Source organism: Lepisosteus platostomus, chromosome 22, assembly GCF_059453375.1.
Source record: "Lepisosteus platostomus isolate fLepPlt1 chromosome 22, fLepPlt1.hap1, whole genome shotgun sequence".
Classification (NCBI taxonomy): Eukaryota; Metazoa; Chordata; class Actinopteri; order Semionotiformes; family Lepisosteidae; genus Lepisosteus; species Lepisosteus platostomus.
Genome location: NC_142632.1, coordinates 15,135,960 through 15,150,809, shown reverse-complemented (window position 1 = coordinate 15,150,809; position 14,850 = coordinate 15,135,960). Strand labels below are relative to the sequence as shown.

General features: G+C 39.0%; 2 protein-coding genes across 3 annotated transcripts; both read left to right on the top strand.

The window, feature by feature from the left end:
• The first annotated feature begins 979 nt into the window (after positions 1-979).
• Positions 980-6,314, top strand: LOC148643607 (intelectin-like). Its single transcript, XM_088616602.1, has 8 exons — positions 980-1,143; positions 1,369-1,452; positions 1,842-1,950; positions 2,288-2,535; positions 2,675-2,833; positions 3,764-3,884; positions 4,703-4,806; positions 5,305-6,314. Exons 4-8 carry the CDS (start codon positions 2,344-2,346, stop codon positions 5,455-5,457), a joined length of 729 nt encoding a protein of 242 aa, XP_088472728.1. The 5' UTR covers positions 980-1,143; positions 1,369-1,452; positions 1,842-1,950; positions 2,288-2,343; the 3' UTR covers positions 5,458-6,314.
• Positions 6,315-8,857: 2,543 nt separating this feature from the next.
• Positions 8,858-14,648, top strand: LOC148643606 (intelectin-like). 2 transcript variants are annotated; one of them, XM_088616600.1, is made up of 9 exons: positions 8,858-9,002; positions 9,627-9,681; positions 10,058-10,126; positions 11,112-11,252; positions 11,679-11,926; positions 12,329-12,487; positions 12,765-12,885; positions 13,768-13,871; positions 14,244-14,648. In XM_088616600.1, the coding sequence occupies exons 2-9, from the start codon at positions 9,657-9,659 to the stop codon at positions 14,394-14,396; spliced, it is 1,020 nt and encodes a 339-aa protein (XP_088472726.1). In that variant the 5' UTR covers positions 8,858-9,002; positions 9,627-9,656; the 3' UTR covers positions 14,397-14,648. The 2 variants fall into 2 exon arrangements, with proteins under 2 accessions (XP_088472726.1, XP_088472727.1); XM_088616601.1 differs by lacking the exon at positions 9,627-9,681 and having other exon boundaries at positions 8,869-9,002.
• Positions 14,649-14,850: the final 202 nt, after the last annotated feature.

Below are 14,850 nucleotides of genomic sequence, written 5' to 3'. Positions count from 1 at the left end.
CTTTTCCTAGGATTTTTACAACCGTTCTGCTCCAGTCGTGAAAATAGAAGCTTAACCCCTGCAAAGGGGCACAAGCCTAAAACCCTAGGAAGTGTTGGCTTTGGGTTTGGGTGTCTGGAACACTGTATTATGAGTTGGGTTTAATGTGTGCAGGGCTGGGAATAAACTGCAGTTTCACAGTCCTCAGCATTTTTCTTCAGGACTGCAAAGTCTGTATCTTGTAAGTTATCAGATCAGTGTTGCAATTTTCTTAACTGAACTTTTTTTTTAAATAATCAATGGAAATATTGGGACTAAGAAGGGCATACATAGGAGTATCATGTTTCAGTTCTGGACAAGACGTAAATGGTAAGAAAGAACAGGGATTGCTGCCTGGGTCAGTAGAATGTTTGCCGTTTTATTTCTGCAGGTAAAAAAGGTAATATTTTTTTCCAAGTATTTCGAGCAAGTCCTTCAGGTGTTTCTGAAGTCAATAGAATGTCTTACTGTAGCATACTAGTTCTGTGATTTTTTTTTCTCTTGATCCTTTGAGAGATGTATTTATTGAACTTTGTGAGTCATTAAAGTGATTTGTATAGTCTTTCAAATTGCTGTTGTGAGCTCCAGCCAGTGCCCTGCACGTACAGCATGGTGCTCACTGAGGTTAATTGGAGGTTTAGCTAAAGAATTGCAGAATATTACATTATATTTAAATTACATCAGAAATCATTTTGCAGATTTTTCAGGTGAGCTGTGTCCAGTAGGAAGGGAAGCCTAATGGCAGATCGATGCCATTTATTTAGTGATATTTTTATATCCTGTTCCTTGTTTTTTTTTTTACATTACACTTCAATCACTCATCCAGGAGATGGCACACCCAGTCATTCTATGTTTAAATAAATGTCATAGTATTTAAAAGAGTTACTTTGTCATTACCTTTTGGAAAAACACACATACTGTATAATGTGTTTTCTCCTGCAAAATATAGTTACTGCTCAGTTTACACCTGTGAATGTTATGATATGTACACATCCGTGATACTGATAAGAATTCTCATAAAAACCTATAACCTGAGGAACAGAAAGCTGCACTGAAGTTTTCACTGAGACCTGACTGCGAGAATCGCTTTTTTGTGAATACTTCTGGACGGGGAAACATTAACAGGTAATTATTTTGTGATGGTGGTAAATGCAACTACTTTTCCTTGCATACACAACTCTAAACCACAGCTTCGAACAGTCACAAAACATAACTGTTACATGTGTTGTGCTTGGGTATGGTTGCCATCTTGTGTTTGGAAGTGAAAGTGTTTTTGACATTTGAGCTTTTACTTTTTACTTTTTAGAAGTGCAGCATAGTTGTGGGTTCAGGATTTGTTTCTGCTTTCAGGAAAACATGCACTGGGCAGTTCTCTTGCTCTCTGCTTTGTTGGCCGTTCAGATTACTGTTTCCAAATCAAGTAAGTAAGATTTTGTTCCCCTCTAAATATCTTTCTTAGAACTTTTATGAAGTCAGCAGTTTGAAATTCTGTTTAGTCCTCTGAATGGGTATATTGCTGCCGATTCCCTGAGTGAAGTACTTGATCCATATTGATCCAGCAACCCCAAATGTGTGGCTGCATTTACATTGATTTTTGAGAGTCATGCCAAACATGTTATTTTGGCAGGTTTTTCATCTTTACATTCCTTTTGAATTGCAATTTCTTTCCTAGACAGTATCTGCATGAATTCAAATAATGGGATCAAAATGGTCTCGTTTCTCAATTATAGGACATTCAGTACATTCACTGTATTTTAATAAGAATATACATTTATGTTTTCTGTGTTTAAATTGTATTATTGATGTGTTTTCCTGTCACATAGGTTTAGAAGTTGCAGAACCTCAACAGTGATACTCGTCAGCTGCTGGCTAAAATCAAATTTGCAGCCAGGAGTTGCAAGGAAATTAAAGACAGATACGGAGTTTGTGAAGGTAGGGCCATGTTGTGTCACATGGAAAAATTAGGAGTTTAGTTTTCCCCCAGTTCAAAAGATGGAAACATCAGCAAGCATATTTGTTGACAAAACACTTCCTAACTGTTAAGTGACCAGATCTAAGGCAGCACATTGAAAAGCATCACTTGATAATTATAGCAGCATTGTGTACAGATTAAATACTAGATATGAAAAATAATTGCTAGTCTAGGCTCACCAAATTGCACAAATTCAATCCAGTCGGATTTTGGATGCACACTACCTGTATACAGTACGCTAGCAATTGTTATGGCGCTCTCTGGATCAATGATCGTCCTCTCCCTGCTGTCTTTCAGATGGCCTTTACTACTTGATTTCCAGACACGGGGAGCTGTATCAGACCTTCTGTGACATGACCACCGACGGGGGAGGCTGGACTCTGGTGGCCAGTGTCCATGAGAACAACATGTATGGGAAATGCACTGTGGGTGACCGCTGGTCCAGCCAGCAAGGGAACAACCCCAACGTCCCAGAGGGAGATGGCAGCTGGTCCAACAAAGTGACATTCGGATCTGCTGAGGCGGCCACTTCAGACGACTACAAGGTGGGTGAACTGCCAAAAAAATGTGAATGAAAAAAGGTGGCTCCCTGGATAATTATTCTCAGGTTGTTTTTTCATCAGCAGGATTCTATCAGTGTAATAAAGCATGCATCTCTTTCTGTGTGCCTGTTTTTCTCTTCAGAATCCAGGATATTATGACATAACTGCTCAAGATGTATCTGTGTGGCATGTTTCTAACAATGCTCAGATGGAGCACTGGTCGATAGCCTCCATTCTGAAGTACCACACTAAAACAAACTTCCTTAAATTGTATGGAGGCAATCTTTACTTCTTATTCAAGGTAAGGTGTACTTTGCATGCTATGGCCGTTGCAGAGCATGATCTTAACGGTTAAATGTTTGTGGGTTGTGCATTGCTGACAGAGGTAGGTTTCTGCTCCAGTAGTGGAGGTTCTGTGGACATTGTGCTGGTGTGCCTAATGTAGCAGTAAAGACATCATGGAGCAGGAGCTCTGAAGTCTTTTTTTATTTGTGATGTGTGACGAAGCCTGGTGGCACAGGGTGGAGCCACCAGTAGCTGCATACTGGCACAAACTCAGAGGGTTGCCTGGCACAGCCCAAGACGAGCCTGAGGCGGCTCAGGCAACCTGAATACACTGCGGCGTTAATTCAGCATGCTTGGTCGTTGTGGGAAGGAAAGTGATAGAGTGGTACTGGGTGGACGGGAGCGGCTGAGACTCGGATTTCCACTGCTACTACCCATGAGGGACGTAGGTGTGAGACAGCTGTCTGTACCTGACACCCCGAGTCCATGAGTGAGGGGCCAGGGGCGCAGTTGTCAGAATAGACTGGGAGAGGAACTGGGATACCACAAGCGAAGGGCTCAGTGTTCCTGTATTCCAAACTCCTTGGGTGGACCGATCTCTGGGCCTACGTAACTGTGAGCTTTGGGCTCAGAAATCCTATCGCTATTGCTATCACTCAGAAGGAGTGAGTGATATAACTGTAACTAGCTAGGTAAATAACACCAAATGCCTCAAATCTAGTGTAGTACCTCAGAAGGGGGTGATACTGTATACAACCTTACTCTGGAAGTAGAGTACTAAAAAAGGGAATAGTAGTAGAGCAGACAATTTGCCTGGAGGTATGAGGATGGCTTGGTGATGCCACAGATCCACCTGGATCAATGCCCCTACATGGCATCACACTGTTTTGGCACCAGATATTGTCTCTTGATGTCTCACACAGTTGCCCTGTGTTCTTTATTTCAGCGCTATCCAGTGAAATACCGTGCAGGTGTCTGTACCACTAACCATGGGCCCTCAATTCCTATTGTGTACGATCTTGGAGATGAACAGTCTACTAGCAATCTGTATGGCCCGCACACTAGAGGTACAAAATTGAAGTATTTTATGACTGCCTCTCCAAAACCCATTCAGGGCTTTTACATCTTCAGATTGTGTTTTTTAATATTCTCACATTGTGGAGCTCAGTTTTGAGTGACTTATAAATGTGTATCAGTAGGAAGAGGAGGTATTGTGTCAGAGGTGAGGATGACTAAGGATTCAAGGCTGTAATGTCACCCGATGACCAGCCCTGAGGCATTACTGTCGATACAGATGCATTTCTGATAGCTGTAACATTCAAAATTTACCTTCAGTATGTAAACAGAATCTAATAACAGCTAAGAATGTAAGCAATAAATGTCTTTTGGTCATAAGACATTTATAACTTTTTTTTTTTACTTTATGCAAAATTTTGAAAGCAAAAAATACAAAAATGAGAGCTCACAAGACAAAAAATTGGAAGCTAATAACTCTTTTAGAGAAATCTTTCTGAAGAAAGCAGCTGAGCCTGCTGTCACAGATTTTACCCTGGCAAAATTAAAGGCTAGAATAAACTTTCCAAGCAAACAGGTTCTGTAAATGAAGTCAACCGAGTGTGATTTAAGGACTTCTCAATGTCCACCCAACCTTGAGAAATAGATCATGAGTTGCAGTTAGAGCTGCAAATGAGTTTCTGTAAGGTGATGGTATCTTGGGAATGGTCATTGAGAAGAAGCAGTCAAAGGCTCTGTATTATTAAGACCTTTATATTACTGGGCTTCTTTTCATTTTTTAATCTTTCACAGTTCAATTTTAAAGTTTAACATAAAGGTTATTTCCGTATTTGACTTCGAAGGTTTCATCGGTCTCTGTTTTGTGTTTCAGGGCTGTTTAAACCCGGTTTCATCACCTTCCGGGCTTTTAATAATGAGCAGGCAGCCATGGCTATCTGCTCAGGGGTCAGACCAACAGGGTGTCACACAGAACATGTGAGTGCAACATCTCTATGTGCATTTTTCTTACATAAGAATGAACCTTAGTGTTTCTGTGTTGAAATGTCAGCAATTTGTGCCAACTGAATTAAAAGAAAAATTATGGCTTTGGTCCAGAGACACTTTGCATCGTTGTTTGAGCGTATCACATTGATAATGACTATTTTTCTTAAGTAGTCAAAACTCTGAAAATCCTCAGGATTAAAAGAAGGAGAGAGGCCCCAGCAATCTTATACTACTAGGTAAAATGGTGGATGCCCCTTGGGCCCTCTAATATTCTGGTTTGGATGTTCAGATTGAATGATTTGAGTTTGCAACAGAAATTCATTTAGAATGCAGTGATGAGCAGCAGAAACATTGATTGGGAGATGTACAGTGAAGATGAATGTCCTTGTGCACGCAGGTGTATTTCTTTGCTTCAGTATCACAAAGAACAATAAAGGCAAGCGAGGCTGAAGCTGTGGTGTCTGATTACGATGATGTGTTGAATTGCAGTTCTGCGTTGGAGGAGGAGGATATTTTGCGGAAGGTGGTGGAAGGCAGTGTGGAGATTTTACAGGACTTGACTGGGATGGCTATGGGACTCACCAAGGCTGGAGTGCCTCTAGAGAGATGACGGAGTCCGCAATGCTGCTTTTCTACCGCTGAAGTGCAGGCGAGGACGGTCACACACTCAACTCATACTTGAATGCCTGACGATTTCTGAAATCAAAAAAATCTGGACTGTTTTGATTTTTTTTTTGTGCAATCGTATTTACGGTCTCATGACCACCTTCTTGTTATAAACTTGATATAAATCTCAAACCTGCACAGATTGATTTCTGCAACTTCAACGGTCTTTATTCTTGTAGAGTTTGTGTACTTCACTACACCACCTTAATCCTCCTTCCCTTGTGTTTCCAAACATACCTCACCTTTAATTTCCCAAACACAAACTAAAGCAAACACGGTGCTGGGTGGTGCACCAGTCAATGCTAATCCTAATAAAGGATTACAGGGGAAACGTGTTAAGTACACTAACCAATAATACATTGGATGACATGAATAACTTTTTCACATCATAATGTTCTTATTAGTGACTTCAAAGAGCCAGGTCACATATGAAAGGCACTAAAGTATAATAAATCTTTTTATTTCTTTCAAATAATTAAACAATATTTAGCTTATAATTCATATATGTAATATTTCATTAATACAATTAAAAAATGTGATAATTATTTAAATTTGAAAGGCACCAAGATCTAATAAACAATTTTATTTCTTTCGGATAATTAAAACACTATGGGACAATGCTAAAATCAAATTTGAACTTGCACATAGAAAAGCTGATTTGTGTTAAGGTCATTGTAATCAAATACGTGGTTTTTGTTCACACTGGTATTCATCTTGGCTATGTGCCTGAAAAAGGTTATATTTCTCTCCTATGTAACATTGAAGCTGTAGGAATCTGTTCCTTGTTTCCTGGGTTTTGAATTATATCCTTCATTAAAAGATTTAGCAAGAGGCTTTCTGGTAAATGTTTAATTTTTCCTACTTTTAAGATGTACTGGATAAAATAATTCAAATAAGGGAAGAGTAGGTCCCAAAATTTTCACAGTTGAATTTTTGTTGGTCTGGACTGGCTGACCCAAATATGCTTTTTAAAAAACATATAGTTTCCACTGAGCTGGCAAGGCAAAAGAGTACATTTCCAGAGAGGCAAAAGCACAACTGACCACTCATTTCCTGTCTAATGAACACAAGCTTTTAGGGATTAACTGTCTCCTCTCCGGGTTTAAAAGGATGTGGCTGACACAGGTTTGCAGTCTTTTGTTTGGAGGACCTGCAATATGTTTAGTCTGGTTTTTCTATGATTTTCAGAGTTTTTGGAAGATGTGGGAGAGCAGCACTAACAATTTATAGTGATCATAAGGGTTGTTTGTAGTTGGTACTCCGAAGAGGGCGATGGGTTTTGTTTTGGATTTTTAAAAAGTTTTTTGCTGGCCTTACATTGTGGCTACGGCATCAAGATCCTGCCTGCCTGTCACCTTACTTACTCATTACATGTAGTGTCTTCCCAATGTGTTGAGTAAGCCGTATGTAGAAATCCTGTGGATAACTTACAGTAACTGGTGTGTTGCTGCAGTGCAGAACAGCACTCCAATATTTAAATCCTGAGAATAAAAACATTTGTTTTTGTGAATGAACTCATAAAACATCTGTGATTTTGTTTTGCAAGTTTTGCTGATGTACCTACTACTCCAGCTATCGATATCTCCCTGGCTTTGAAGGGATGGGGGGTTCTTCTGTGACAGCCTCAGTTTTATCCCTGTTTCTTTTTAAATGGGTACAGGACTTTTTGATTCTTTTCAATGTCAGAAAAGTGAACTAAAAGATCCTACTTAGTGGTCTAAAAATAAGAGTCTTGGGGGAAGAGGAAGATATTTTGCAAAAAAGCAGTATGGGGATTGTGGAGCTGGGATAGTTCTGGAGCACTAACATTGGAGCAGGTCTAAAGAGGGGACAGAATCTCCTGCACTTCTTTGCTTGTTGAAGTGCTGGAATGGAGCCAAACTCTTTTCAGGTCACTAAAGTCCCTCAGGTATTTCCTGGTATGAGACCTAGATCATCACTGACAGTAATAGGCTCAAATGATTTTGTGATTTGAGGAGGTTTAAAATACCTTTGTCTTACAAATTATATTGAATGTCAAATTGTAGAAATGTACAATACATTGTTTCACAATACAGACCTTTAAGATCACATTTTTACAAAATGAAAAAAGTGACCAATTCTTTTCAATAAATGCATTGCCTGTCCATCCACAGAAACTGGAAAAGGATTTAAATAACCTTTAATAGTCACTCAAGTCAATAACATTACACTAACTATCACACTGCATCATGTTAAAAAAAAAAAGATTTGGAGAATAATTAAAACTCCAAGCAATTAGTTTTAATAAGTAAGAAGTTAACTCAAAATGGGCCCATGAAGATATCAAAATCCAATTTAATAAAAACACTTTAAAAACTGATGTAGCATTTTTAAACGTAATTGTTTTTCACATATGTTAGTGCACAATTGAGAGTTAATGTCTTGCTTGTTTTGAAATTATTCAATTGTCATTTGCAAGCCCAGATTGTAATGCAACATATTGTGTTTGTTTAAACAGTTTTCTGGGTTCTTAACATTATTTTGTTTACTGCGCAGAGTAATAAAAATTATTTCTGGAAGTGTTCCAGGGTCTTGTCAAGAGGAGACCTGCAGGGCACTGACAAGCTGTATTGAGTGGTAAAGGGTCTTGATGCCTCAGTTTGCTCCGAGTGTGGTTTTGACACCATAGTTCAGGGCTCTGTCCTGGCCTGGATTGAATGGAATGTTGCCCTGTCCTGTTCTATAGCCACTGCATCATCCTCAATGGCTATACTGTGGCCCAATGCACTATTAGAGAGAGTGATGAAGGGGATTCGTTTTCCAGTTCTCTCAGCTGGAGGTCAGTTCAGAGCAAAGCTAGTCCTGACCCTAGAGTCTTCCATGCCTTGGCCCACCGTAACTTTGACCTTAGAACTTTGAGACACTTTAGTACGATTGTAAACGACTCAATTTAAAAAGCTGGCAGCACACAGGTGGTCAACAACCTAAAGATACATGATACATTCGTACCTTCAGGGCTTAGTCTTTGTTGATCATTCCTTATCTTCCTGTTATCACCAGGTGTATCTGCAACTCCAGCAATAGGAGAATCTCTTCCCTGTAAACGCTTCCGCTCCATGGCATGTGGGAATATATCTCAAATTCTGATGAAAGCTTCAGTGGGAATAGAAACTCAAGTGATCCGACGTTTTAGGTAAACAGTGCCCAATAGATTGCTTCACCCCTGTACTCTTGTGGACTGGGAAACAGCATCCCAGGGTTATTTGTTCAGTGTGTAACACTGTGTATCTGATTTCGTAATACCCAAATACAAATCTGGGAAGTATGACAAAAGAGTTTCAATCGATCCATGTGTTTCCATACACTGGCAAATAGAAAACCTTAATGCTGCTTTCTGCTGACCCCCCCAAAAAAGATTAGTCAAGAACATTGTGATAGGAACTCTGACAGCAGTACATCAAATGACATAAGTAAAAGATTAACTGGAAGATATACTTGTTTGAAGCTTTTGGCAAGCAAGTCCACATTTGAAGCCATAGGTGGTAACCTTTTTCTGTCAGGTAATTAATCTCTTTTTCCAGCGGTATTGACACTGTATATGTGTTGAACATATGAGAGCTGATTTCGCTTTTGTGTTAGTCATTATAGTAGTCGTTTGTTCTCCGTACAATTAACGACTGTGTGCTTGAGTCCATGTGATCTTAGTAGTGTTGCGTTTCCTGTAATATGCTGTTGAACCTAAAACATAAGGAATCTTAAAAAAAAAAGATTTTAATCTTTTCTAGATTTTGAAAAAGAGCTGGAATTAGTAGTGTCAGGTTTGGGGAAAAAGGTTAAAGTTTCTCTGCTCAGCTGTAATTGATTGAGCCATAAGGAATGTCTGATTATGAGTTATGATTATATTGTATGACTAGGTTTTCTAAAGTAACATGACTCCATTCAACCTGAATATTATGGTTTCTATTATCAGTTATTGTATTTTTTTTAGAATATATTTTCACATTTGCCCCAGTAAAGGTAAAATAAAGCACTGTTTTTCTCCTTCTGAAAGCAAGACCTCTATCAAAGAAACTCCTTCTGGTCACCACCCCTTCTATAGAAATATACCTGCTAAGGAATGTAAAGTGCCTCAGGCACTCCTGTATGATTCAAATACATGTTTTAATTCCTGTTTTCTTCATTAGGGGCATTATAATTGCTAAGCGAAGTACTATATGAACAAAGTACTTGTGCATACTGGTAGGTTAATCTCTTTTGATTCATTTTGCTGTGTTATGGCAGCAGGACTTTTTCAGCTGAAAATTATCTCTGTAACTTGGCAGTTTATAGTACTTAGGGGTTTTGTTTCATATTCTGTTGACATATTTATATGAACCTAGAACTTTACGTTACGGTGCTTTTTAAAGAAGTATTAAACAGATTGGACTTTCTCTGCTCTGATATTGGTAAGCTAATCCTTGGGAAAATTCTTATGTTTCCAATTTAATGTATATTAGCCCATTTCGAGGGTTATCTGAATTTGACCAGTTATTGCTTAGCTGATTTCAAGCTAAATTCTAGCAATAGCTACAATACATTTATACTTGTTTATCCGAATACTTCCTTTTCCTTTTAGAAATGTTATCCTGGACTATCTTCTTTTTCTGTGCTTTGTTGGAGACTGCTATCTGTGCCCCAACATCATGTAAGTTTACTGATGCAATAAGCTTTTTGTGAGTTTTATTTACATCTTCCCTTTTATAACGTTTTTTGGTTAATGTAATGGAAAATTATGGTTAACTAGTTGGCTGAGACACATTTTCCAAAGGCTTGCTAATTTGCCTTTTATGATGTTTTGCAGTCTCAAAGACTGGCATCTGTGCATCAGCTACAGCATCAAAACACATAGGGGAAATTGATAATTGTATAGAATCAAGAGGAAAAACAATTATTGCATTATCCTCATTTAGACAAAATTACTTAGTCACGTTTTGTAGCGCAAATATTGTGGGTTTGCATCTTTGGTCCTACCTCAGAACAGCACTGACTCCAGAGGTGAAGATTAGCAAAGATCCACCTGTGAGTTCGTACCTGGATCCCTGTCCCTCCGGATTAGAAAAAATGACTCGGTCTGATCTTAATTAAAGAGCATTTACTGTCATGATTCCTGAATGTGCCCTTCTGCGGTCATTCAGATAGTCAGCTTTGCCCTCTCTGGGATCTGGTGTACACTTCAGCTATTACATCAGGGCTTCCTGCTCCCAGTCCTCGTAAGTGGGCCGCCAGCAACTGCTTTTTTGTTGCAACTAAACTCTGTCTAATTGCATTAATTTACACTTTAGATCTTTTTGAATGGTTTTTAGTTTTGGAATAATTAGAGATTTTAATTTACCTGTAAAGTATGTCATATTGAACCCTGCAAATTTTTTAGAATGTAAACAATATATACTGTATATAATAATATATAATAATTAGAAAGTAAACATAGAAAGTGTAATTTTTCAAATTAACGTTTCAAGTAAGAACAAGCTGAAGTGAACCAGATCTGGGAAGTGTTTGTTGACAGTGATTTAAGGGAGTGTGGGAGTCAGGAGTCTGAGCACCACACTTTCCGGCTGGTGAAAAGTAAGGTGAACTTTTTTTTTCTCTACATTTTAACATTGATCTTCTGCCAAATGTTTCCCACCCAGTGGGCACATTCTATGTTTTTCCAGCCTCAGACACTGCATTAATCAACAATAATAATGAACAAGAATGCAAAAGCCTGCCAGAGTTCAAGTATCTTGGTCACAGCTGCAAGGAAATAAAGGAGAAGTATGGCATCCAACAAGGTATGGCTATTTTTTTGTTATTTTTAACTAAATATGGTTCAGTAAATCCTCTTCACTCCCCCCAGTTTAGAGAAGAGAGCTTGGGCCAGCCAAGAGAAGCTGATAATATCTCATAGAGGACTGTACTCAGGAACATGTTGTATCAGTCATCATGGCTTTTACTTTATTGCACTGATTACGCACCACTTTAATTTCCAAAACCTAGCTGTGTCACACTCCTCAGTTCATGAAGACTGTATGTCTCTCACCTCTGGGACAGGCTACAGTGGAAAGAGGCCATATGCTATAAAAAGTAAGCTAATGTCAACTTTAAACAACAAAAAAATACAATTTTCTCACCAGCATGTTTGGTATAAACTCTAAGGTGATCACTGCAACCTCATGTGCAGTGAGATAAGTCAGTCCTGTCCAATTCTTGTCTTTCAGATGGCCTTTACTACTTGATTTCCAGACACGGGGAGCTGTATCAGACCTTCTGTGACATGACCACCAACGGGGGAGGCTGGACTCTGGTGGCCAGTGTCCATGAGAACAACATGTATGGGAAATGCACTGTGGGTGACCGCTGGTCCAGCCAGCAAGGGAACAACCCCAACGTCCCAGGGGGAGATGGCAGCTGGTCCAACAAAGTGACATTCGGATCTGCTGAGGCGGCCACTTCAGACGACTACAAGGTGAGTGGATTTGTGAGCCTGGCAACTCTGCCTTTTTCAATAAGACTCACTCCTGCATAACACAAACAACTGAAATAAATGAATAAACTAACTATATTTGGGCTTTTGTATTTATGAAATGGGTCTGTTGCATAATAGATTTTTTGTAATAAACGTCCAAAGTATTGACCCCCACAATGTTATATTTTTAAGAGACTTTTTAAAATTATTTTAAGCTGAGCCGTCCATTATTTTCCTGCAATGGTTGTTCAAGATGAGATATACTTCAAAATGTCTAACATTTTCAACTCATTTCAAGAAAAACCTCTTCCTTCTTTTCGCGCATTTCATGCAAGTTTTTATTCATTATGTTGTTTTTAAGTTCTTATTTGAAATACGTTTCCCTTAATCTTTTCCTTCTAGAACCCAGCATACTATGACATTGAGGCTGAGAATCTGTCTGTGTGGCACGTTCCTAACAATGCTCTGACAGAGCACTGGAAAGTCTCGGCCATTCTGAGATACCACACTGAGACCAGCTTCTTCACACTGCATGGAGGAAACCTCTATAAGCTATTCAAGGTAAAGATAGGTGTCAGAGGTCCTGAGTAAAGGAAAACGTTAGAGAGATTCTTGCACAACCTCCTCTTCTACACTTGCCGCAGTTGCTACAGTGCAAACTATACAGTGTTTCATTTTTCCACTTGAGGATTGAATATTTCTTTTAGCGTTTTCAACTGATCACCAGCAGGTCAGTTTCAGTGTTTTTTATTTTAAAATAGAAACTAGAAAGGCAATTAGTCGGAGTTCTTTATTGCCCTTTCCTCTCAAGCACAATATTTCTTTGCTTGTTTATTAGCTCTACCCAGTGAAATACAAAGAAGGAGAGTGTCTTACCAATAATGGCCCATCCATTCCAATTGTTTATGATAAAGGAGACGCACAATCTACCGCTCATCTATACGGCCCAGAAACTAGAGGTAGGTATCCAAGTGTCTAACGTCTGTTGCCATTTGTCAAACGACTGCGTACTGTATGAAATTGATTCAACTATTTCACTTTATGCACCGCTTAAAGTTTTAGGAATCATTTCATTTTAAGTTTCCTTTCTTTTTATGAAGTAAAGCTAATAACATATAATAAATCTTATGGAACATTTTGTTATGAGAGAAGTACCACAGTCCAAGTTCTATGCTGTTCTAATATGAGGCAACCAATAAATTAAGAGAATTTGTGAATCAACCACTAAATATGCTTCACAGGTGGGGATTTTTTTATTTTATTTTTTTTATTTTATCAGCTTTGATGTCGTCACTAGAGTTTTGACCTTGGAAAGCTAAAGACTAATGCAGCATCCCCACCCCCATGAAACTAATGGGGTGGATGACTCACAAGTTCACTTTATTTATTTGCTTGCCCCTGTGGTTATGATTGCAAAGTCTTTAGTTTTCAAAAGGTTACTCTTAATTTGCATGGCTTCATGACACTTAATACACTGCTGTGCAAAAGTCTTTGACTTTGAAACACAATAAGGACTTTATTAATAAAGTTCAGATTGAGTGAGAAACAACAAAGGATGTCCATTAGCCATCTTTAATTCTCACTGATCAGAATTATTAAGTTGTTCACAAAAACTTAAGATATACAGTACCCTACATTAGTGTAGCGGAGCTCGTTCGGATACGGTGACGTCATCGCCCACGCTGTGCGTAGCAGGGACCTCAGCTGCCTGGGCTGAGGGAGATCTCCTTTAGCTCATGCGGCTCATTCCGGAACAGCGACGGTCACATTAGCATCTAATACGATATGGAATAATTTAGAAATCTGTGCATGTTTCCCACTATTACTTTTGTCACTCCCAGGACGATTTGAGCCCGGCTATGTGACATTCCGCGTCTTCAATACTGAGCAAGCAGCTCTGGCGATGTGCTCTGGAGTCAAACCCACTGGATGTCACACCGAGCATGTGAGTTCACATTCGTTATAAAGGAGCTCGAACAAAGCATCTGTTTCAAATGCTAAAGCAGTAGCCGTAGATGAAGATACCACATCTGTAGCAATGTAATTGATGTTTATGGAGAGTCTATAAGTCTGGTCCTTGAGGACAGTTGAACAGGTCTCCTTAAATTAGTAGTAGCCCAGGTCCTAAGGAAAAGGATTAAATTAGCCCAGTTGCAGTATGGCTTTATTGGACCTTTCTGTACATGATGACAGATACTTATTATTTTAAAAACTTATAAAACACTCTGAACTGTTTTCCCCTTTCACCAGACTGGGAACCCCAGCTGTGATGTTTTGGTTAGTTTCCGATTGTGGGATTTGTTTCTGTGTGTTGTAGACCTGCCTAGGAGGTGGGGGTTATTTTGCTGAAGGGGATGGCCGGCAGTGTGGAGATTTTGCAGGGTGGGACTGGAACGGTTACGGCACCAACCAACAGTGGAGCACCTCGAAGGAGATGACCGAATCAGCAGTGCTGCTCTTCTATCGTTAAAGAGAACAGTTGCTGTTTCACTCACTAGTCCAGCTGGTCTAGAGAGAAACTGTCTAATCAAATAACACTTATAAGCTTTTGTCCTTAAAGTCTGTCACTATTACATTCACTGATGTTTACCTTTAGAAGCATATAACATAAAGTAGGCTCGTATTTTGCTTTTCTGTTGCATGTTTCCTGCAAAATGATCAATCATAATTCTGTAACACGTATTTTTGATATGCAATAAAATGGAAAAAAATAATAATCTGATGATGGCATTTAAGTATTTTTCCTTTGACCCCTTTTATCCTTTTATAAATCCAAAGAAGCCTGCAAATGGGCTCTAAAAGCACCTACTGACAATTTGTGTGTAGAGCACAGACAGAGGCAAACAAAAAATGAGATAGTGATTTTATGGAAAGATGTATGCATCCACTATAAATTCTATTTTGTTGACTTTAAGCATAATACA

Bases quoted from the DNA above. Each gene is read 5' to 3' on its own strand.
- LOC148643606 (XM_088616600.1), top strand. From the start codon at position 9,657: ATGAACAAAGTACTTGTGCATACTG. The intron at 11,253-11,678 runs GTATGGCTATTT...CTTGTCTTTCAG, and splicing joins GAAGTATGGCATCCAACAAG to ATGGCCTTTACTACTTGATT. The intron at 11,927-12,328 runs GTGAGTGGATTT...TTTTCCTTCTAG, and splicing joins CCACTTCAGACGACTACAAG to AACCCAGCATACTATGACAT.
- LOC148643607 (XM_088616602.1), top strand. From the start codon at position 2,344: ATGACCACCGACGGGGGAGGCTGGACTCTGGTGGCCAGTGTCCATGAG. The intron at 2,536-2,674 runs GTGGGTGAACTG...TTTTCTCTTCAG, and splicing joins CCACTTCAGACGACTACAAG to AATCCAGGATATTATGACAT. The intron at 4,807-5,304 runs GTGAGTGCAACA...GTTGAATTGCAG, and splicing joins CAGGGTGTCACACAGAACAT to TTCTGCGTTGGAGGAGGAGG.